Source organism: Sardina pilchardus, chromosome 7 (genome assembly GCF_963854185.1).
Source record: "Sardina pilchardus chromosome 7, fSarPil1.1, whole genome shotgun sequence".
NCBI lineage: Eukaryota > Metazoa > Chordata > Actinopteri > Clupeiformes > Clupeidae > Sardina > Sardina pilchardus.
This window is the reverse complement of record NC_085000.1, coordinates 8,666,767-8,691,105: the sequence shown is the minus strand read 5'-3', so window position 1 is coordinate 8,691,105 and position 24,339 is coordinate 8,666,767. Positions and strand designations below refer to the sequence as shown.

Sequence of the window (24,339 nt, the reverse complement as noted above, 5' to 3'; positions counted from 1 at the left end):
GCAGTAAAAAATATATAACAAAAGGAAATGATAAGTAGTTCTTTATTCATAGATGTAATTTTTATAGGGTAAGGTATTTTACTGTAAACTATTCAGCTGTTCAACAAGTACTGCAAAAGCTAAATATTTCATTCTGCACTACGTCAGTGTTTATTCAGTTAGACAGGGGCACATGTTGAAGCCGCTGGTTCTATCACGCAGGTGAGATGCCAAGGGACTGGAAGATAAATGTCTGTGAAAAGGTTAATAGATTACAGTTATCGCCCTGTCACATGTCAGCATGGTGCTGCAGACTGATGGAGCCAACATCTGGTTCCAATGCTCCCAGCGCTGAATCCTCCAACATGTGTAACCGCTGGTGTGGTTGGAGGAGGGGAAAGGCAGGCTTAGGAGCTGGCTGTACCAGCACGAGTACAGGGAGTTGGACTCATGGGACCAGATGAATGAAAAGATCCAATATGCCAGTGCACTTGTAATCCAGTATTTCACATTTTTTTGTTATGACATTTGGTATTGCCATTTTAATTCTACTGTATATTGCACCAACTATCATGTTGTTCATGATTGTGCCTTTAGAGATCTTAAAGCATTCATTTTGCATACTGCTTGGTTTTGCTGCTAGTGTGGATTACGGGTCTACCAGTGCAAGGTGGGAGTGGCAGTGTCAGGGTCTCTGGCCAGGACAGGGGACGGGAGACTCGCTGGCTGAGTGAACAGATCCTGGGGGGTGGGGAGGGGGGGGATGGACTGGGAACAAGAACTGGAAATAGCACCAGGGTTAGAGGACTGACTAGACGGTGAGACTACGAAGGGCACTCGAAATAGCACCAGTGTCAAAATGAGGTGGGGGGGGGGGGGGTTGAGAGTGAGAGAGAGAGAGAGAGAAAGAGAGAGAGAGAGAGAGAGAGAGAAAGGGACAGTTGCAGTGATTAATGTTGCAGCTGAACCAGAATGTTCAAGGCAGTTGCATCCAGAAATGCAACAATGTACAACAATGTACTGTACCCTTTAAGGCCCACCCACATTACTATCGATATCTATAAAGATAACTGTAGCTATAATGACATGAATGTTCACACTGACCAACAGTAAGGGAGGTCTGTCAGGAGTAACGTTCATGTTCATTAAAGTGTTTTTATAGTATTTTATAGTATATAGCTTATAGTGTATAGTTGCCTTTGTGAATGTACCTTTGCAGCACAACAATCACTCCTGATGAACTAGCATGGACATGGCCAGGCTGAAACCAATACCTCTAGTAAATGAAAGCCCTCTGCATGCCATAGGCCCACCTGTCAGGGGTCTGGTGTTGCCCCACCGGGGAGCTTGACCCCCAGCTGGACCAGGTGGTTCTGTGTTGGCATGACGTATGATTCTAATGGCAGTTTAACGAGGCGTAGGGTCGGAGGTCAGACGCGGCGGTACCAGGTCTCCGCACGCAACAGGGGTTCTGGCTTCCATCCCGTCCCGGGACGGAGCACCGGAGCAGCAGCGGTCAGCCCAGCCCCCCACATCAGGGATCTGCAATTCCCAGTGAAATCCATGGAATTTGGTTCACAACGGAGGTGGGAGAGAGGAGGAGGAGGAGGAGGAGGATGAGTCTGTAAGCTCTGTGGGGATGGGGGCGGACAGTGCATCAGATGGGAATAGCTCTGTGTGTGTGTGTGTGTGTGTGTGTGTGCGTGTGTGTGCGTGAGAGATAGAGAGAGTGAGGGATAGAGAGGGGAGGGCAGAGTGGGAGAGAGGGAAGGGAGGAAAGAGAAACATGTACGTTAATTAGCAGAAGAGCTTCAGAAAATGAAGACTGTTGACTTTTTGCACTGTGTCGTGGGAGAGTTTACTGTGCCGTAGAAAGCCTCCCTCACATCGGTAGCTGGACTTACAGAGACCCTCCCCACTGAGATGCCCTCCTCATCTCCTGGTTAGAGTGCACACACCTCCATCCGTTCCCCACCTCAGAGTCTTAGCTCTGGTCTGTGGTTAGGAAAGCTAACAAGGATGGGAAGCCCTGGTTTTCGTCTTACCATTTTTTGGTTCTGCCTGGTCGCTTGTGATTTCATGAATTAGCTTATACCTGGCTGAAGAGGTGTGCTAATTAAAGGTAGCTGGTTTAGTGAATACATGGATTAAATACATGAAAGGAAAAGTTTACTTTCTGAGGGCAGGTTTTCCATCTCTGGAGGTCAGGCACCAGAGAGTTTCTGTCACCCAGGTCTCCTGTTGTCGTTCCAGATGCTTGAGAATGTGTCGTGCCTGTGTCACTTTACCTCAAGCCTTGTGTAAACAGGACAGGGACATTTTTTTTCTCCTCTCTCTCTTCTCTTTGATTTCTGAAGTAAAGCTCCCACTCCCCCGCTTCCAACAGGCGCCTGTTTGCTTCGGGCCACGGCTGAAAGCCGAGATGCTGGGATAATCTGCCCTCCCTCGGCTCGCACAAAGCCCGCGGCCGGGGCAGCATTCATGCCGTCCTGGCAAGCAGTGCCAAGCACCAAACAGCGGAGCCTTCAGAAATAAGTGTACATTTCAGATTTCACATTGCGCAGAGAAAAGGGAGCGGCCAAGGGAGGTGGTGGGTGTGTGGGTCAGTGTGAGGGCTGGCTTTACTGGATTGGACCCTGGAGAGGAAGGAAAGTTATTGAAGAGAGAGAGAGAGAGAGAAAGAGAGAGAGAGGCTTTGGGAATAATGAAAGTCACAGTGAATCACACAACAGAGGAAGAAAGTGAAATAAAGAGATGGAGAGAGGAAGGGAAAGAGAGAGAGGAAGAGAAAGAGAGAAAGGGAGAGGGGGAGAGGGAAAGAGAGGAGGAAAGACACAGAGGCTTTGGGAATAATGAAAGTCACAGTGAGCCACAACACTGAAGTACAAAGTGAAATAAAGAGGAGAGAGAGAGGGGAGAGAGGGAGGGAGAGGGAGGGAGAGGGAGGGAGAGGGAGGGAGAGGGAGGGAGAGGGAGGGGGGCCCTGAGAATAATGAAAGTCACAGTGAGCCACAGGGCAGAGGTAGAAAGTAAAATAAAGAGAGGAGAGGGTGAGAAAGATAGGCAAAGAGAGAGGGACAGAGTGAGAGAGGTAAAGGAGAGAAGTAGAGAGAGGGAGAGTGAGAGAGAAAGAGAGAGAAGGAGAAAGAGGGGGAGAGAGAGAGAAAGAGAGAGACAGAGGGAGAGAGAGAGAAAGGGAAAGTGTGAGAGAGAGAAAGAGAGAGAGAGAGGAAGAGAGAGAAAAGCCTTCTCTTTGTTTCGTGTTCCAGCTCATGACAGGAGATTAGCTTTGGCCACGCAGATAGGAGGCCAAGAGGATGATGGGAAACGTCCGGCCCAAAGTCGTTACTCTTGTGACTCTCACTGTTCCTGACAAATAGCACCATTAACACCAGGCCTGTCACAGCATCTGGGAGAAGGCAGCTAACTCCACTACAGTTGGCTTACAGTAAATCAGTGTTTCATCAAGGCCAACTTTACTGAGTGTAATCAAACAAACATCACTTATTTGTCCCTGTTACTACTTCTTTATTACTCCTTTCAGGAGTTTTCAGATTGTTAATAGCCAAACGTAACAGCTTGTTTCCATACAGCATCCACTAAAATGCCTGCATATGTTAGCCTGCCTGACTGCCTGCCTCACTCAGGCTTTAGCGTTAGCTCTGCCCCAGTGTTGCTCATGCTCCGAGCGTGGCCGGTGTGGCTACAGTAACTCCCAGTAACAGCAGGGCTTTGTTAGTGCGGAGGTATGCCTCCCCTCTGCCAGCTGTCCTCACGCATTCCTCCCTGTTTGTCCATGTAAGGAGGGGGTGGGGTGGGGTGGCGTGGATGGCACAGTGCCACGGGGATGGATGGGCGGATGGGTAGACATTCTCCTTACCGCTCAGCCAAAATACCAGTGCTGTCACCAACTCGTGGCCCGTGGCTAATCATTAACGAACGTCCACTGTAATGGAGGAGCGTAGGATGTTGCCTCGGGAAAAGGTTGTGCAGGAATGCCCTAAAGTGCCATTTCTGACATGTTTTCATATCGCAGCTCAGCTGGTGGACTGGAGAGTGGTTTTAGATGACAGAGGAGGAGAGTGGGGAAGTGGAGTGGTCTGTGTTGTTCGCCCCGAAAACTAGGCCATCACACCCCCGGAGTCATGCGGTGTGTGGTTTGAACGCAACAGAGGGGGGGATTGCGTAATGACAGGAGGATGTCTTCATTGCACGTCTGGTTTGGGAGCGGGCTGAAGCGGGAGCAGCACCTACGCACCTACGAGTGTCTGTTTACGGAGGCGCCATGACAGTTCTCCAGTGAGGGAGCAGAGCGGGAGGAGAGCGGAGGAGGGATGAAAGCAGGTCCCCCTCGTCTCCTATACCTCGCTCACTTACACAGTCACACACACACACACACACACACACACACTGGAAAATCTTAATACGGTAAGTAATAAAATAAGGAACATATACAAGCTCTCACTCACCCATGGCCTGTTAGACAAGGACACACACATACACACACACGCACACACACACCCACACACACACACACACACACCTACACACACACACACACACACACACCACACACAAAGAAACCCACCCCCACACAAACACCCCTGGCATAAATTCATTCTCCCTCCTCTCTGAGCCTCTCACTGTCTCCTCCGTGTGCATTCTTATCTCCCTGTCTCCTGTTCCACTTCCGTCCTCCTCTCAAGAGCCAGGGCTCCGGGAGAGAGGAAGTAAAGCCCCAACTGTGTGGCCGAGCGCCTCACCCCATTACCTCCACTTTATGTGCCCTCGCTCCCGCCCTCTCTCCCTCCCTCTCTCCCTCCTACCTCTTTATTTCTCTCTGTCGTCTTTATTGTGCTCGCTGGCTGTTAGCTCGATTAAGTGTAATTGCGGAAGCTACATTTGTGATTGCTCTGCAATTACGTCTGGTCCGTGCGTACTGTAGCTTTATCACAGATTGCTTTTGTGACGGCAGGAAAGGGAACAGTGATAATGCGTCCCTGGGGTTTCAATAGAGTTACTGGCTGTGTGCTAATGGGAAGAAGGCTACAGTGTGTTCCTGGAAAGCGTTTTCTCTCCTCCTCCCTGATATGGCCCGACGTCCCATTTGCATCATGCTCCAAAGTAGGTCATTAGTAGAAGTGCTGATGATCATGGGTGTGTGAATGAAGAGGTGAGTGAGTGTGTGTGTGTGTGTGTGTGTGTGTATGTGTGTGTGTGTGTGTGTGTGTGTGTTTGTGCGTGTGTGTGTCTGAGTGCATCTAAGTGTGTGTGTGTGAGAGAGAGAGAGAGAGAGACATACTGTGTTAGCCCTCATTCCTTACCAGTGTCCTTGCTCTCAATGTCTAGATCTGTGTGCTCACTGTCAAAAAAGTAGTGCTTGTGACTTGTGCATGTGTGCGTCCTTGTGTGATTTATGTTGTGTGTGTGTGAGAGAGAGAGAGATATAGAGAGAAAGAGACAGAGACAGAAAAAAGAGAGAGAGAGAGAGCATTTGTGAATATGTTTGGGGTGTATACATTTGTCTGTGTGAGAAAGACAGAGAGAGGATGTGTGCGTGTGTGTGTGTGTGTTTGAAGTTGCGTCCGTGTGTGTGTGTGTGTGTGTGTGATGGCTTGCAGCACAGTGAGACGTGGGTGAGTGCCAGGCAAACACAGCTGCCCTTAGCGACACACAGCACCAGGTCCGAGCAGAGCGAAAATGCCCACTCTAGACTTTTCTCACGAGGGTCCAGCGCTCCCACGCAGAGATGAGACCTCGCCAACTCACATACTCACTCTATAGTTGTGTGTGTGTGTGTGTGTGTGTGTATGTGTGTGTGGATGCTGTCCCTTATTCTGGACGTGTGAATTGATATGGTCTGATTTGTCACACTTGTGTGTTTGTGGTGTGCAGAGTGTGTACATGTGAAAAGATGTACACTTGTGTGTGTGTATGTGTGTGTGTGTGTGTGTGTGTGTGTGTGTGTGTGTGTGTGTGTGTGTGTGTGTGTGTGTGTGTGTGTGTGTGTGTGTGTGTGTGTACTGTACATATCTACACATGTGCATTGGAAGTACCGGATCACAAACCATATTGAAAGCACCTGTTGCATATTGTCGTTAACATCCCATCCCCCGCCCCCCTGCCCCCTCCCACACACACACACACACACACACACACACACACACACACACACACACACACACACACACACACACCTACACACACACACACACGCACACACACTCACACGTCTCTCCTGTGGTATGTGAGCACCAGGTCTCCACACTCCATTGGTGTTTCAGGAGGAATTTGTCCCAGGATGCTGCAGGAATGTCTGCTCCTGAGTGCTGTTAAAGAAAACACATACACACCCCCATGGCACACACACATACACAAACACAAACACACACATATACAAACATAGGTCCCCTCTACACCCACAAACAAATATGCACAACATCTCTGTTGTTTGATCAGGGCTAATCCCACACACACACACACACCCTCCCTACCTCTTCGTCCTTGCGATTGTTTCATGATTTATTTGTGACAGGGTCCCAGTTCAGGTCATTCAGCGCTCCCACTGTGGGAAGCCCCCTCTAACCCAAAACATTGCAGAGATCCTGAAATCCTGCCCCCCCCTCACCCCCCCTCTGCCACACAGCTGCACCCCATGCCAGAGCCCCGTGCCCCTGGGGGCAATAAGCAGGAGCTGGCTGTGGGATATGAGCGAGAACAAATCAGCCTGACAGCCTAAATCATGTTGTCATGACATTTTGTCATGCTCGCTTTCCACTGCATACCCTATAATCAGAACCAAATCCAAAAAACAAATTCAGGTAAACCACAGGGGTGTTCATTTGTCATCTCATACTTAAAGTCTTAGAATGTTCACACTTGGTGGTCCTGTAGCTCACAGTTGGGCCTTGAGGCCATGTGGGAGGTAAATGCAAGTGTCTGTATTGTATATTCCACAGTGGATATCACCAGAGAGATGTTTTAGCCCCCTTAAAGCAATGATTTATCTTAGCACATAGTCTGTCCTTTTCTGGGCAGTGAGTTTGAGTGGAATGTGGATTTCTTTGAGTTTTTTATACATTTGTTTATTTTAAACTGTCTTGAGCACTGATCAGCCCTGAGATTTTTCCTGCTCCGTGTTAGCTCACCCACCTGTGCTTCTCTCCTGTCGTAGCCTTGGCAACAGCCTCTGCGCAGGAGCCTGACCACGCCCATGGCTGCACCCATAGCAGCTGTTACCCAGCAACCGGTGACCTGCTGGTGGGCCGAGAGAAGAGTCTGAAGGCGTCGTCCACCTGCGGCACACGGAGGAAAGAGCCCTACTGCATCGTCAGTCACCTGCAGGTGCGAGCATCCATCACCAACAGTCGCCCATACACCTTAGCTAGTTCTGCAGGAGGCATACTGTATCTGTGTGTGTGTGTGTGTGTGTGTGTGTCTGTCATATCTGTATAAAGTGGCGGATACCTCCACCTACCACCACCTTCTCTCTCCCTCTCCTCCTCATGACCTCTGTATTTTAACCTTTGACCTCCACTGCAGGAGGAGAAGAAGTGTTTCCAGTGTGACTCGCGGCGACCCTACGACACCGTGTACAACACCATCAGCCACCGCATCGACAATGTCATCACCACCTTCAAGTCGCACCGCAAGAAGTCCTGGTGGCAGTCTGAGAACGGTGAGGCCAAACTTCACTCTACCTTTACGCTCTCTAGCTGGGGCCTCTATGGGAGACTGTCATGACGTGTCCAGGATGAGGTCACTGCCCTCTGTCCTGTTCTGGGCTGTGAGGCCAGAGGTGTTCATTTAGGGACCCAGGAGCCGACACAGAGCAGCAGACATGGTGAGAGATATCGCAGAATGACACAGTAGCCGTTCTTTAGTTGTAACACCACCTGGCTGTGAATACCATTCCCTGGATAGATCACTTCCTTCCCACACAAATAAAGAATTGATGCATAATCAATCATCAGTCATAATTTATAGTGTGTGGTGTCATTACAGGCACACACACACACGCACACACACACACACACAACTCTCATAATCTCTATTTCGGTAAATGGCTACCATCCTGAAACCAGTGGGAGCCCAGTGGTCGGTGGCATACACCCAACACAGAAAACAAATGAGCGTTATTATTAGTAGGCTAATCTTTGTGCACTATTAATACCACAGCCTGCTCAGACACAGAGCCAGGGGAGAGTGAAGGGAGGGACAGAAGGAGTTGAGGATGGTCAATAGAATAGAAAGAGAGAAAAAAGATTTCACACATTGAAAGAACATGCATTGGGTGATGCGTTGAATGCATCGAGACATTACATAAGTCAAATGTAAAACTTCTGTCCTCTGACGGACATGTGGACATTCCATATTTCGCTCACGCACCCTGTGGAAGTTGTTGCATTGGAGTCCTTCTGACTTCCTCACAGTTTACAGAAGTGAAGCTGTGAGTGAGTGCAAATCACAGCGCAAGAGAGTGCAGTGGTTCTGGAAACCTTTCAAAGGCCACAGATGAACCACATCAGCAAAGCCCCACGCGATCCAGACCAAGACCACGCTACTGCAGATGTACTTAATTACAGAGTGTGCTTCACGGTGGCTTAGGAACACAGTGGAGATACCAGAAGCTAGGGAGAGGAAGAGAGAGAGAGAGAGACAGAGAGAGAGGGAGAGTGAGGGAGAGAGAGAGAGGGAGAGAAAGGGGGCAAAAAGAAACAGTGAGATCACTGGATGGAAAAATTCCCTAAATGGCATGATTTCAGTAAATCATCTTTTATTCATATCGCACAGCGATAAAACCCCTCATTCTTGGTCTCCTAAACAGTGTCCCAGTTCAGGCCTATTTCTGTTTAACAGTGAGAGGGGGGGTATTATGACTTATGAGCTTTGATAATGAGCCCAGTTACAACTTCCCAGTCCCCCACAGACCACGGCCTGCCATATTGGGCCTGATCCTAACAGGAAACGGTCACTATTTTTGCCCGCCGTTGCCATGGCACCTCGTCCGTAGGTCTGAGAATGGAGCTCCGGAACAGTGGGCCTCAGACGGCGGCCCTGCACGTGTCTCATGCTGCCCCTTCACCCCCCTTCACCCCCCTCCAACCCCCTGCTCACCCCCAGTCTCAGAGCAATTCACTTCTGTCTGGTGGGCAGTGAGCACATTGCTCTGCATATATAGCCTGCCAGGCACTCAGGCAGGTGCAGAGCCCCTTGCATATGCAGTGCATGTACTGTACAGTTGGAGGCCCATATTTATTCTGCCTTTCTTTGTTGTTTTTGTTGCTCCCCTCTTGGACAACTTCCTGTTCCTAATGACTCTTCTAGTGAAGCCAGCCGCTGTGCAGTAGTAAAGAGGGAAAAGAGACATTGTGCTTTCACTCTGTTCCCTTTGTCCCTGTGCTCCCACTCCTGCCCTATACTCCCTCGCTCCCTCCCTTCATCCAGTCCGCCCTCTTCCTCTGTTGTGCCTCCGTTTTCCTTCCTATTTAGCAGCTCGTTATTTATTTAGCTAGTGTTCTGCGTTGTAATCAGCCAAACGCCCTTCTCCACAATAACACTGGCCTATTCATGGCTGCAGTGATTTATTGTCTGTTGGTTTAATATGACATTTGACTTTAGGAGAAAGTGCCTAAAATGCATGGTTATAACTCATGAAAGGTTGTGTCGAGGATGAAAAATATGTTTTGAGTTTTAAGAAGACACCCCCCCCCCCCCCCCCCCCGACCCAATTTTTCTCTTTCTCCATAGTCAATGACCTCTATTTCCAGTTTTTAATGTTTTTTGTCTTTCATCACGGGTCATATGTTATTGGTGTGCAGCTCCCCACCAGCCGAGCTGTGTGTTGTGCTGTGATGGCGTTAGATGGTGTTTTGAAGCCCTCATCTCAGCTGCTGCCTCCAGGCGCTGCGTTTGAAACGTCATACTCCCTCTGAGCGGAGGCTCTCTAACACGCAATCTGTACTCCGAGTTAAGACAGCTTAAAAGGCGCTGCTGGAAACCAGACAGAACGGGAAGATCAATGGAGCGAGTCGGACTTCATGTGATCTTACCCATGAGGCTTTGAGCCATGCTGCAACACGTCAAGCTTACAGGTTCAGCTGTCTTGCCCCAGTAGCTTTGCTTTAGGAGTTGGCTTGAAGGAGTTTAAGGTGTTCCTCCCATTTTGTCTGTGGTTAGGGATGAAGTGTAGCATCAAACAGTCCTGCTCTTGAGTAAGGGGAAAGTCCTGTGCACTGTGGGCACTCCCACAATGAGGATAATACTATGATGAGGTGTTTTAAAGTCCAACACTTCCACCTGAGATCTGACTAAAACTACACACTGCTGAAACAATAATTTGCTTCCCTCTCTCTCTCTCTCTCTTTCTCTCTCTCTCTCTCTCTCTCTCTGTTTTCTCTCCCCTCTTCTCTTCTTTCTGTGTTTAGGAAAGTCGGATGTTTCCCTTCAGCTCGATCTGGAGGCAGAGTTCCACTTCACCCATCTCATCATGACCTTTAAGGTAACGATCAAAGGCCAAAGCCATCTGAAACATCTCTATATGTGAAACTGAATCCAGTAACATAATACAGTTCCACATGCACAGTCATACGACTGGCCTGTAGGCTTCTCGCTGCCCTTACCTTCGTTCTTATCTCTCTTATCCAGACATTCCGTCCAGCTGCCATGCTGATTGAGCGCTCGGCAGATTTCGGACGCACCTGGCAGGTGTATCGTTACTTTGCGTACGACTGCGCCACCAAATTCCCAGGGATACCCCAGGGTCCTCTGCGCAAGGTGGATGATGTCATCTGCGAGTCACGCTACTCCGACATTGAGCCGTCCACGGAGGGGGAGGTGAGGATTAAAGAGGAATAATGAAAGATATCGCAGAGAGGAGCTCCAGAAGTCACTCTGGAATGGATGCCAAGTGTAAACTGGCCCAAATCAGTTCCAGATGAGATCCATTACAGACTGAGCTGAATTGATAAAATGCCAGTAAAATGAAGCTCTCCTTTCGATTTGTCTTTCAACAGTATGTTTTTTTTATTAAGAAATACGACTGACACATAACAAAATATATTGTTAATACAACTCTTTATCCTTTAACGTTTTAAGTGGATATGGCAGTAAGAAAGCTTATAAAAGAATGCAGCCCATGATCATTACAGGCAATAAGTATAGCAGCCAGAATAAACTGAGCTTCTTCTCGTACTGGCCAATTAAACAATATTTCTGTATTTTATGTGCTGCGGCTGCATTCAGCATCCACATAGCCAAGTTGCTTCATTAAGAGCCTACGGTGAAACCTCTCATGTCGCTTGTTCTTGTGTGCAGGTAATCTTCAGAGTCCTCGAGCCCGCGATCAGAATTGAGGACCCATACAGTCCAACCATTCAAAGTGAGTGCAATTGACATGGGAAGCAGCCAAAATGGCGGGCAGGACATGACACAAATGATGAATAGAAGAGACATACAAATTACAAGCACAGAGAACTTGAAAAGCTCACACTACACTTGCAAGGCTTAAAATTCTCAGACATAGTATGGGACTTCAGGCTCGCGTCTGAAACTGGACTATTATGAATAATAACCATGAAACGTTCTAATATGGCCAGGCAGGCACAGAGATATTCCTTGCTCAAAGCCCTGCAATTGTATGATAGACACAAAGGCCCAAAGAGTGACAGAGCGCCAGGATGAGGTTCTGTCTCCCTCAGGGCTGAAGGGTGCTGGACGGGGACGGACTGAGAGGAACAACAGCTGCTTGCGCCCACTCAATCTGTCCCCCCTGTTTTATTTGCACTGGCATGACTTCACTGTGTTTCCCAGAAACAACATGAGCAACCTTTTCCCTGCTAAAACAGGAACGCACGCTAAATAGGGCGTCCTCTAAACCGCAGAACCTCAGCGCAGGTTATCAGTGATTTCCCTCCTGTGTCAAAAAATACACCCTCCCGTTCAGAGCTGGGGACAGACGTTGGATAGGAAAGTTGTAGTCATATAATGTTTATAACAGACTGCATAGACTTAATAAAAGGGGTGTTGATGCATCAAGGAGAGGCATTTCTAAAAAATGTGAAGCAATATTCCTAGCTTCATGTAACAAGTATAATATTCGTAAGTATTGTGCGTATTACCGTACTGTCTGTAACGTGTATGTTAGGCTCAGAGGAATGTCTATCTGTTGCTGTCACGGTAGGATATGAGGTTTGTGAACACATGTTCGCCACTTTCGAACCCAGGCCAGGTGCGCCAGTTAGTTGTAAACACAAATGAGTCTCCCACCGTTTCTCCTTTGTGCTCCTGCCTGCCGGGGTGAGTGGAAACAGCAGGGCGCATGGGAGTGGAGTCGGAGCGGAGCGGAGAGACAGAAGGCTCTCGTTACAGTTGCTGGCAGATTCACACACACATACACACAGACATACACACACACACACACACACGCACACGCACACGCACACGCACACACACACACACACACACACACACACACACATACACACACACACACACACACACACACACACACACACACACACAGACAAACACACACACACACACACACACAGTCACACACACACACACACACACACACACACACACACACACACACGCACACAGTCACACACACACACACACACACGCACACACACACACACACACACACACACACACACACACACACACACACATACACACACACACACACACACATACACACACACACACACACACACACATACACACACACACACACAAAACACACACACACACACACACACACATCTGTGATCCCTGTGGAGCGGTGTCAACTGATGTCTGGCTGTCTGGGGTTGGAGGATGTGCATGTGGTGTCTCACATCAGACAAGGTCCAGAGAACAGAGACTCCTACTGTGTGAGCTGAAGGATTCCCTCAGATAAGGCGGCGGGAGCCCAGATAGGCCCGTGGGTTTGAGGCACTCGGATGGCTCTTTTGCTCTCCAGCGCTACACTCTGGGGGCATGAACATGGCGAATATGCCCCTAGAGCGTAGCGCTGTAGCTGCCTGGGCCTGGCTGCTCGTTGTGATACATCGCCCGATTTCTCTCTTTAAGCCTCTAAGTCTCTCACTGTCAGGTTTTGTTTTGGTACTCATCCACCCCGTTCTGTTTGTTTGTTTGTTTGTTTGTTTGTTTGTTTGTTTGTTTGCTTGCTTGCTTGTTTGTTTGTGTGTTTTGTTTGTTTTTCTTGACTATGCTGTGTCCATGCATCCAACGTTTACTCCCCATAGTGAACACATTGCGAAAGGAGTATCCTCCTTTCCCCCCCTACAGATGCAAAAACATGGAGGAGATAGAGTGGAAACTTTGTGTTGTGTCCAAACACACTCGTGCTCCAGTGTTGTCTTAAGTGGCACACATTGTCCAGGCAAGCACAGTCTGTTTCCCCCAGTAAACACATTTCAATAACAAGGATCTTCGATACAGACGTAATAAAAATGGAAGGGAACGCGTGGAAAGCTGCTTCCGAATCCAAACACACTCTCGCTCCTCTGGGTGCCTTTCTCAAGTGGCTCACTTGAAACAGTATCTTTTTCCATATGGATGGATGGGGGTAGGAAGATTGATTTCCTGAGAAATAACAAGCAAAGTGCATTCTCGTTGGCTCAGGCTGTCGTATTGTGTTCCCGTGGTGTGTTTTGGGTAGAGGGTGTTTTTTCCGCAACAGCAGGAGTGGATGTGAGGAGTGGGTGTGTAGATTGATTCCACACCGTCTGTCAGTCTCCCACATTCCGCCCAGGCCACAGTCCCTGAACAGCTGTGCCAGAAGGAGGAGAAAGTGCACGGTAGCTGGAACCTCTCTGCCACGCTTGTGGAGCCAGAGAGGAGCCCCACACTTAAAGAGCCTCCATATACATCCATGCACTGACACACACACACACACACACACACACACACACACAGACGGACACACTCACACACACATACGGACACACACACATACATACACACACACACACTTATACGGACACACACACACATATACGGACACACACACACACATACAGTATACGGGCACACACACACACACAAACACACACATGTATTTCCTCCCATAATCGTCCTCCTGACTTCTTGTTGCTAGTCTACAAAGCTGCGCTCCATTACTCCCTGCCCCCCGTGATCCCGGGTGAACTGGGAATCCGCTGGTCAGCCTCTCACGCTCGGCTGACCGTGACTTCCTCCCGCTGGGGTAGCGTCCGGGTCAGGCCCGATCCCGAGCGGAGTGGAGACGGGGGATAAGGGGGGGCATCAGGTACTGTAGGGTTGGGTTGCATTTCACACGGCTGTGTTGGGCTAGCCGAGTGAGTGAGTGTGTGATGGTGCTGATAGGGGAATCTCAGTTTGAATGATAGAGCAATGCAAACAGCCCCCACTCTCATTCCCAATGCAAACAACCCTGCCATTCAGAATCTCATCCAGTAACTTGAAACTCAAACATGGAGCTGTCAGGTTATGGAACTGCGGTCACAGTGGTTTGGCCCCCTCGGTAAGGCTTGTTGCTCTGCAGAGTTTGGGACGACTTGATCAGGTTTGGTTGTATGGTCTTTGAAGTGTTTGTGGAGTAGCCTAATTTCATTAGCCACTCGCTAGTCCTAGGCTGATTGGCCTTTGATCTGGCTGGCTTTGAAATCTACCTAGACACAACACTGTCTAGCCCTTTGCATCTTCAATTGAATTAATAATCTCGGTCGGCTTGCTCTGCACAACTAATGTCTGGCCAAAATAGACCGAATCCAATCAGAAGACACTCCATAATTTGACTCTTGTGCTCTTTTTGTCTTTTCAGATCAGCTGAAGATCACAAACTTGCGTGTGAACTTCACGGATCTGCACACTCTGGGCGACGACCTGCTGGACTCGCGTGTGGAGATCAAAGAGAAGTACTACTACGCCGTCTACGAGCTGGTCGTCCGCGGCAACTGCTTCTGCTATGGCCACGCCTCCGAGTGCGCCCCCATTACCGGGATCAAGAATGACATAGAAGGCATGGTGAGTCTGAGAGATGTTTAGAAAAGACAGATTATTAGGCATAAAGTAAGATTTCCTGGAGTTAAGTTGCATAAGTCAAATCAGGTTGTGCTTCCTTTCACCCCATGTTACTGCGCGTGATTGGTCGAGCATGCCTGCCTTCGAAGAGATGGTTCACGGCCCGTTCAGGGTTTCTCATTCCCTGTAAAGAAAACAGAAATGATATTTGTTGTGTGCAATGACTTTTGCTGCTTCATTACCAGAGTTTTACAGTAAGGTACACTGGCTCTAATTTGTTTTGTTTTCTTTACCCCAGGTGCACGGGAGGTGTGTGTGCAACCACAACACCAAGGGCTTGAACTGTGAGCAGTGTGACGACTTCCATAACGACATGCCCTGGAGACCAGCCGAGGGCCGTAACACCCACGCCTGCAAGAGTGAGGAAACACTGATGAGCGCCTCTTATTTATGATGTTGTCAGAGTGGGATGTAATAGCTACAGTGATGATTAGTGAGTGTAATATATAATAGTATGTTAGTTGTTCAATAATTAGCTATAGTATTGGTTATTTGTAGTCCCCAGCATAGAAATGTTTTATCTCTTCTACAATAGGTCGATGGAGTTCAGTGTATATAATGTTAGTTACCTTACTTTCTTCCCAGAATGCAACTGTAATGGGCACTCATCCGAGTGCCACTTTGACATGGCAGTGTATCTGGCCACCGGGAACATCAGCGGAGGTGTCTGTGACAACTGCCTCCACAACACCATGGGCCGCAACTGTGAGATGTGCAAACCCTTCTACTACAAAGACCCGACCAAAGACATCAGGCACCCAGGAGTCTGTGTGGGTGAGTGTGTTTCTGTGGTTGAAGATTGAGCAGGATGCCAGCATATCAACTGGTTGTTTACCTTATCCAAATGTTGTAGCTTTACAATTTCACAAGGGGTTTGATTGAATTATTGTATTTCAATGGGTATACCGGTAGGTATAATAAACGAGTGAATATGCAATAACTGGGCTGTATTTGTTGGATTAAGGTCTAATGCTGTGTGTATCAGTAGGGTCTGTGCTCAGCTGCGTCCTCCTGTGTGTTTTTGCTGCAGCTTGTGACTGTGACCCGGACGGCTCTGAGAACGGCGGCGTGTGTGATAGCCACGATGAGCCGTCGCTGCGCATGATGGCTGGCCAGTGCCGCTGCAAGGACCACGTGGAAGGGCTGCGCTGTGACAAGTGCAAGGCTGGCTTCTACGGCCTGAGTGCAGACAACCCACAAGGCTGCCGGCGTAAGTCTGGAGCGAGGCAAATAAAGACAGGCAGAAAAGAAGAGACCACCTCGACCTCGTAAAAGATTAACTTTTAGTAGACATGCTATTAACGTCTGTTGGCTGGACTTTAATGACTGTAAAATATTTGCTGAACATAAACATTTATGGTATTTGTTCACCACCATTTGAAATGTTCCATATGATGTAATGCATGTGTAATACATGGAAATGCAGAGTGTAAATTAGGTACAGAACCAGTAAGGCTGAATCTAATGACTAAATCTAGTGTATAGTAGCAGATGAGGAAGCGTTAGATTAGCTCACTCATCCACTCATCCCACCCATCCAAGATCTTGAACAGCTGAAGCATTTGACTGAAATATCCAGGTTTATGTATAGATCCATAAGCAGCCAGCTCATAACCTTGGCATGTGTGTGTGTGTGTGTGTGTGTGTGTGTGTGTGTAATGTATGCTCTGTCTGTCTCCCAGCCTGTATGTGTGACAGGAGGGGTACGGTGTCGGGCAGAGAGCAGTGTGACCCGGTGAGTGGGGACTGTTTCTGCAAACGCCTGGTCACTGGACGGAGCTGTGACCAGTGCCTGGTGAGTTTGTTCACAAACACATACTGTACACCCACACACACACACACACACACACACACACAAACACACACAAACACACACACACACACAAACACGGCCCATCCATATGAGGAATATATATTAGAAATACCCACATTAGAAACACATACAGGTGCACACACACAGTCTGTTAAGGCATGGATACTGCTCTCATCGGGAGTATCAGATTGGCCATTCCCCTCGCTGATGACAAGGCCCTCATTTCCTCACTTGGTTTGGAACTGTACCCAGGAATGTGACCTCCAGAGTGGGATTGGGCATCTAAATTTAGCCCAGGGATGCTAGGCCTCTCTGGCCGGTGTTGGCTTACACAAGGCTTAAAATGGAGAATCACGGAAAGAGCTGCTTCCTGGATTTAGACAACCTGCGGGGTCTCTAAAGGTGTCACATGTCTGGAGGCTGGACAGCTGACAGAATCACCTCATCCTGCATTACATTTCTGCACCACAGCTGTTCATAAGCACTATCTGTATTTGAAGGGTGCATATCCAAAGCAAATAATAATCAATAATAATGGGACATTGATCATTAGCAAAGCAAATACTCCTGGAATCTGCAGAAGGGTTTCATTTACGCAACCTTTGAATGACCTAAATCACATTGAAAACACATTTCTTTTACTGATTAATGTACAGGTTTTAGCTGCAATAAGGGCAATGTAGAGGGTCACTCTTCTTACTCCAACCATATGTTGCTATGTACTGTAACTGTGTTGAATGGATTTCAGTAAGACTGGTTTGTCTCCGACTGCAATATTAACAGTTGCTCTCTCTCTCTCTCTTGCTCTCTCTCTGTGTGTGTGTGTGTGTGTGTGTGTGTGTGTGTGTGTGTGTGTGTGTGTGTGTGTGTGTGTGTGTGCCTGTTCTGCCCCCAGCCGGAGCACTGGGCCCTGAGCCATGACATGAGTGGGTGCCGGGCCTGTGACTGTGACATAGGGGGAGCCACAGACAACCAGTGAGTCCCACGATGATGTTATGATTACAGACGATGTTACTATCTACACATAACACTTTGTGTACTGTACATCTGAAGCTTAAAATGACCATCAAGTCAGCATGTTACATCTAGCTAATGTGATGTTATGACCATATATAAGATTATACTAATGTCACAAATATTCTGCAATTCACTTTACATGTAGGGTGTCATGATTTCAGTTTACATGTAGGGAAAGGACTGTAGAGATGTGACTGAGTAGGCCTACAGGTATGAAGGTTTGTTTGTTGAGGTGACTATAGAGGTCATCTGTCCCTCCCTCATTCCCAGGTGCACCATGGAGACGGGGCAATGTCGTTGCCGTAGCCACATGATTGCCCGCCAGTGTAACCAGGTGGAGCCTGGCTACTTCTTCATGGCTCTGGACTACTACACCTACGAAGCTGAGCTAGCCAGACTGGGACAGGTGAGGCTTTTGGAGATGGGATTGATGGATACAAGGAGGATTTTTCTTTTTCTTTTTTTCTTTTTCTTTTTTGTGTTAAATGCTCTAAATGCCGAGCTGCATTCTGTGTATGAAAGGTGCTATACAGATAGAAATGATTATACAGCTGATGGGACAAATCAATTTAAGTGTACAGGCCTGGCTCGTTTAAGAAATATCTTCTCCCTGATGAAAGGAGACACTCTGATTGGAGTGGGTGATAAGTGTTTGCCAAAATGGCCATTGCTCTTTGCATGGCTCTGATCTCATATACTCAAATACTTTCATGCACTGTAATAAGATCATCCAGGACTGGACCATGGCCTGTCTTATGGTCCTGCAGGAGACTGAAAATCAGTGACTCATCAGCATACTTGATGATATGCCTTCATTGAAATTTACTCTGCCTTAGTGTGTCAGATCAAATTTAGTACTAAGCTTTGAGGGTGACATGACAAATTGATTCCAGGTGAGTTTATCTAGTGAGATGTGATATTTGGCATAGCTATGTAATACTTTGTATAATTACAATCCAGCTCAATGAAATCTTTCATCTCATCTTTATTTCACAATCCAAATGCTTCAGACAGAATGCCCAGTAAATGAGATGTGTTTGTGTATGTGTGTTTCTAGGGGTGCGGTGTGGAGGAGCGAGATATCCAGCAGGGTCGCTCAGCCTCCTGGACCGGTACCGGTTTCGCCCGTGTACCTGAGGGTAGCAACCTGGAGTTCACCATCAATAACATCCCCTACTCAATGGAATACGACCTGCTCATCCGCTACGAGCTCCAGGTGAAATAGCATCCGTAATCAGCTTGTTGCCCGTTCTTTAGGCCTTCAATTTGAAATGGCATGAAACAGCTCTGCTCTGTAGTCCTTAATCTGCGGGGGTCTTGGGGTCATGGGTCATCATTATGTTCTACTTGACTCATTTCTCTCGAGCACTGAGGTAAAACAATGGAGCGAGAGAGGGAGGAAAAAGTGAGTGTGACAGAGGAAGAGAGAGACAAACGGAGAGGAAATGAAAGCTTGAAAGAGAATAGACTTCGTGTGAGGGGGAGAGAGAGAAAGACAAAGATTGAAAGACATAGGGCACTTGAGAGGGAGAGAGTGACAGAAAAGAAAGTTGGTAAGTACTGTACTGTATGTGTGTAACTGTGTTCTTACTCCACCCAGCTGCCCAGGGACTGGGAGGAGGTCCGTGTAACAGTGGTGCGCCCCGGGCCCATCCCCACCAGCAGCCCGTGTGGAAACACCATCCCTGCAGACGACCTGCTCACTGCATCACTGCCTGCTGGATCCAGGTCTGAACACACGCACACACACACACACACACACACACACACACACACATACTCACACATTAACACATACATGTAAAATATGCCCAGTCATTCACAAACATCATTTTCCTTTCCTTCCATGGTATTGGCATGGTAACGTTATGGGATTTTGGATCCCTGCCTGATTTTTGTGTCCCATTTTGGCTTCCTGCCTGTTCCTCAGATATTTGGTCCTGTCCCAGCCCATTTGCCTTGAGAAAGGAGTGACCTACACCCTGCGTCTGGAGTTCAGCCGCTACGCTGACCGCAACAGCATCTCCAGCGTGGTCAGCCCCAGCATACTGGTGGACTCTGTGAGTAGCACCCCATGTCCTGTAGACATCTGCCTTCATAACTGTACCCCATGTCCTGTAGACATCTGCCTTCATAACTGCACCCCATGTCCTGTAGACATCTGCCTTCATAACTGTACCCCATGTCCTGTAGACATCTGCCTTCATAACTGCACCCCATGTCCTGTAGACATCTGCCTTCATAACTGCACCCCATGTCCTGTAGACATCTGCCTTCATAACTGTACCCCATGCCCTGTAGACATCTGCCTTCATAACTGTACCCCATGTCTTGTAGACATCTGCCTTCATATCTGCTCATACAGTAGATCTGCTCTCATAGACATCTGCCTTCATACAGTATCTGCTCATACTGTAGATCGGTCATCTCAACCGTACAGCAGATGAGTTTTTATATTGAAATGAAACATGCCAGTCCAGAGGGAAAAAACCTCCACCTCAGTGTTTATTTTTCTAGTTTGATTGTTAGGGCAGGAAGTCTGGCAATTGAAACAGAAAGTGGAATTCATGAATGCAAACAGGAAGATCACCAGTGACTAATCCTCTCTCCATGAGTCTTTTCCTCATCACTCTCCCTTCTTCTCTGATTTCTTCTCCTCTCCTCCCCAGATCGTGCTGCTCCCTCGCTACTCCTCCTTGGAGATGTTCATCGGAGGCGACCCTGCCTCCATCGCCAGGAAGCAGAGCTATGAGCGCTATCGTTGCCATGACACCGCCAAAGGTGTATCACGACCACAGATCAGTGACGTGTGTGCCAAACTCATCACCAGCATGTCAGCCATCATCAACGACGGAGCTCTATGTAAGTGGAGGAAGGAGACGCTGAGGGAAGAGAGAGGGGGATAGAGAGAGGGCATAGGAGAGAAGGAGAGAGGGGGATATAGAGAGGGCATAGGAGAGGATTAGAGAGGGGGATAGAGAGAGGGCATAGGAGAGAAGGAGAGAGGGGGATAGAGAGAGGGCATAGGAGAGGAGGAGAGAGGAGGATAGAGAGAGGGCATAGGAGAGAAGGAGAGAGGGGGGTAGAGAGAGGGCATAGGAGAGGAGGAGAGAGGGGGGTAGAGAGAGGGCATAGGAGAGGAGGAGAGAGGGGGATAGAGAGAGGGCATAGGAGAGGATTAGAGAGGGGGATAGAGAGAGGGCATAGGAGAGGAGGAGAGAGGGGGATAGAGAGAGGGCATAGGAGAGAAGGAGAGATGGGGATAGAGAGAGGGCATAGGAGAGGAGGAGAGAGGGGGATAGAGAGAGGGCATAGGAGAGAATGAGGGATGGAAAGGATGCATAGGAGAGAAAGAAAGAGGGATAGAAGGAGGGGGTAGGAGAGAAAGAGAGAGAGGGGGATAGAGAGGAGGCATAGGAGAGAAAGAGAGAGAGGAGGATGGGGATATGCTGTGGATGTGAGCGATATGAAGGACAGAGGAGAAAGTTGAGAGAGGCAGTTGAGAGAGACCTGAGGTGCTGGCATAGCTCTGCAAGTAGCTCTGTGCAGGTGAAGCACAGGCAACAGGTCTCAGTCATGATGTACACTTGTTACCTACAAATGTTACTATCTCATACGACATATGATCTAGAAATTATAACATTATATTTATTTGTTTTTTTGTTTTTGTTTTGTCTGTAGCATGCCAGTGTGATCTTCAGGGGTCAGTGAACTTTGAATGTGACTCCCGTGGAGGTCAGTGTCGCTGCAGGCCCAACGTGATTGGCCGCCGCTGTGACCAATGTGCTCCAGGCACCTACGGATTCGGGCCCTCTGGGTGCAAAGGTGTGTATGAAAGACAACTGAAACAGATTGGGCAGAGGTTGTCGGTCGGTCTGGGTTGAATTCCTGAATCCACTTTGGATAGTATTTTATTTCCATACTAAATAAACTTCTAATTTCACTTTACTAATTCACTTTAATAATCGCTTTTTATTTTACTCACCTTTCTCTTGATTATGATTGTGATTAGGATGATCATTTCACTTGTTCCCTGTTCATCTTGTCGTCCCCTCTTTTGCCTGTCTCAATCTGTGTCTTCCCATTCCCTGTTCCTGCTGTCCACACTGTCCAGTGTGTGAGTGCAGTGCCGAGGGCTCTCAGACGCGCTTCTGTGACCGGATCACGGGCAAGTGCTCGTGCCGACCCGGCGCCTTCGGGCCCAGGTGTGACGGCTGCCAGCCCGGGCACTGGGGCTTCCCCAACTGCAAGCAGTGCCAGTGCAACGGGCTGGCCGAGGAGTGCCACCAGAGGACGGGCGCCTGCCTCAACTGCAGGGGCAACGCCGCCGGAAACAACTGTGACAGGTGAGGGGAGGGGTCACTGGGGTCGGACTAGAGCTGTGACAGGTGAGGGGAGGGGTCACCGGGGTCGGACTAGAGCTGTGACAGGTGAGGGGAGGGGTCACCGGGGTCGGACTAGAGCTGTGACAGGTGAGGGGAGGGGTCACCGGGGTCGGACTAGAGCTGTGCCAGGTGAGGGGAGGGGTCACCGGGGTCGGACTAGAGCTGTGACAGGTGAGGGGAGGGGTCACTGGGGTCGGACTAGAGCTGTGCCACTGACCTGCAGCAGCTTCTTCTTTCAGCTGTTTTTTTTGTATTTTCCCTTTTCCCTTGTAGATCTGCAACGGCAATATCTAGTCAGTTATAACCAGACCCAAATTCACTCAGTGAAGAAGAGTTTGGCTTTGTACCTTTGGATTTTTCTAGTCATTGCATCCTGGGTGGGTGTAAACTTTCGGTTAATGTTGAAAGCATTCGACCAGCTTTTAACACATCGTCATTGACTACTATGGGAGTTAATCACTTAGTCACTTCCGATGCAAGCTGGCATATTGGGCTTTTCTAATTTGGCAGTAAGGCAACAATGATTTTTCCTGTTTGTCCTCAGTGAAGAACATTACACAATCTGCATCGCTTCATATTCCGTATTTCTTTCAGATGTGCCAATGGGTTCTACGGCAACCCGGAGCTCGGCTCTGGGACTCAGTGCCGCCCCTGTCCGTGCCCAGAGGGACCCAGCAGCAGGCGCCACTTCGCCGCGTCCTGCCACCAGGACCCCCGCAGCAGACAGGTGGTCTGCAACTGCAATCAAGGCTATACGGGTGAGTCTGTCCAAACGTCCAGTGATCTACTGTGGGTAGAACTGCCAATGACTGATTGGTGAGAAGCTGATGTGTATGTATCATGTACCTGTTTGACACTTGTATGCCATTATCTAGGTTAAGGTGTTGGATGAAATCATGAACACTCGCTGCCTAGTTTTGTATGTCCTCATTCTTCCTACAGCATTCCCCACAGTACATGGTTCTGAAGTTCACCAGTCAACAGCTACATTGGAGCTGAACTTAAATCTCATGACATTAGCAGTCAGCCCCATTTTACTGAATGGTTATGAAGTGATGATTGTTGTTGTCTCCCCCCTCCCTGCGACTGGATATAGGTATTGTTAAGCGCTCTGAAGGCACCAACCTTAAGCGTGAGTAACGGTGAACTACTGTAAACCCCCAACCCTATACCCTATACCCTATACTCCCCTCCCATCCTAGCTCTCGCATGGCTTCGGAACCCCACCACCCTCCTCCTATGGTGCTGCGCCACCCTCCAACTTACTGTCCTGATGTCCACAACACAACACCCAACCACTGGATACAGCCATGTCCAAAATGACACACTTGTCTTTGCTAGGGCACTACACAGACCACTAGCTCAACACATCCAGATCACTTTTGAACCAGACAGTTTGATTGTGAGTCTTTACATAAGGCCACTGTTTGTGTATGCCACTATCCACTCTGAGCACCTGTTGGTCACTTAGCTAAGTAATCATGTGTCACCTGGCCATAGAAATAGAGTGGATATACTGGACATTTGGTGGTATTTTGCTGCAACATCTTGCAATTCTGTGGCAAGCCAAAAATCCTATGTTACGTGCACAGGCGGGTCAGTTGACACCACCTTGAAAAAACTCCTTTTGCGACTCCTGCTGGAATCCAACAGCGATGCCAGTTCTCCTCAAGTCTGATGCTGTTCACTGGAGGCGAGCGGGCATCACACTGCTTCTCTCCAGGAGGCTACTCAGCTTTCCTTTGATGGTCAGCCATCTCAGGATTGCATTTGGTCCACCAGGCTGCCCAGTGCCCACCATTTCAGCCAAGTCCTCAGGTCAGAGGAGCACCCCCCACCTCCTGGAGAGCGGCTGGTCATGACCCTGTGCGGCCAGAGGGTTCACATACTAGATACCGTTAGATGGGAAAAGGACAAATGGGAGTAAGGGCGCTTAATTTTTTCCAGTGACTACATTAAAGCAACATTAGGCAACTATTAGACACTTTTTTGAGGTGCACTTTTATCAGACAACTATTGGTATCATCTTCAAATTCATTTTGATGGTATATGTTCATGTGAGGGACAGATAAA

General features: G+C 48.5%; 1 protein-coding gene across 2 annotated transcripts in view; it reads left to right on the top strand.

Moving 5' to 3' along the window:
- lamb2 (laminin, beta 2 (laminin S)) overlaps positions 1–24,339 on the top strand; it is a 40,439-nt gene that overhangs the window by 7,694 nt on the left and 8,406 nt on the right. Inside the window, exons 3-22 of one of the 2 annotated variants that reach the window (XM_062540614.1) lie at positions 7,154–7,323; positions 7,522–7,657; positions 10,407–10,480; positions 10,627–10,815; positions 11,296–11,359; positions 14,792–14,994; positions 15,290–15,410; positions 15,637–15,825; positions 16,082–16,261; positions 16,734–16,846; positions 17,760–17,839; positions 18,152–18,287; positions 18,939–19,097; positions 19,482–19,609; positions 19,812–19,941; positions 20,551–20,743; positions 21,563–21,706; positions 21,996–22,227; positions 22,861–23,024; positions 23,363–23,398. In XM_062540614.1, coding sequence (XP_062396598.1) covers positions 7,154–7,323; positions 7,522–7,657; positions 10,407–10,480; positions 10,627–10,815; positions 11,296–11,359; positions 14,792–14,994; positions 15,290–15,410; positions 15,637–15,825; positions 16,082–16,261; positions 16,734–16,846; positions 17,760–17,839; positions 18,152–18,287; positions 18,939–19,097; positions 19,482–19,609; positions 19,812–19,941; positions 20,551–20,743; positions 21,563–21,706; positions 21,996–22,227; positions 22,861–23,024; positions 23,363–23,398 — 2,841 coding nt within the window. The remainder of the gene's footprint in view (positions 1–7,153; positions 7,324–7,521; positions 7,658–10,406; positions 10,481–10,626; positions 10,816–11,295; positions 11,360–14,791; positions 14,995–15,289; positions 15,411–15,636; positions 15,826–16,081; positions 16,262–16,733; positions 16,847–17,759; positions 17,840–18,151; positions 18,288–18,938; positions 19,098–19,481; positions 19,610–19,811; positions 19,942–20,550; positions 20,744–21,562; positions 21,707–21,995; positions 22,228–22,860; positions 23,025–23,362; positions 23,399–24,339) is intronic. The other variant, XM_062540615.1, reaches the window with a different exon arrangement.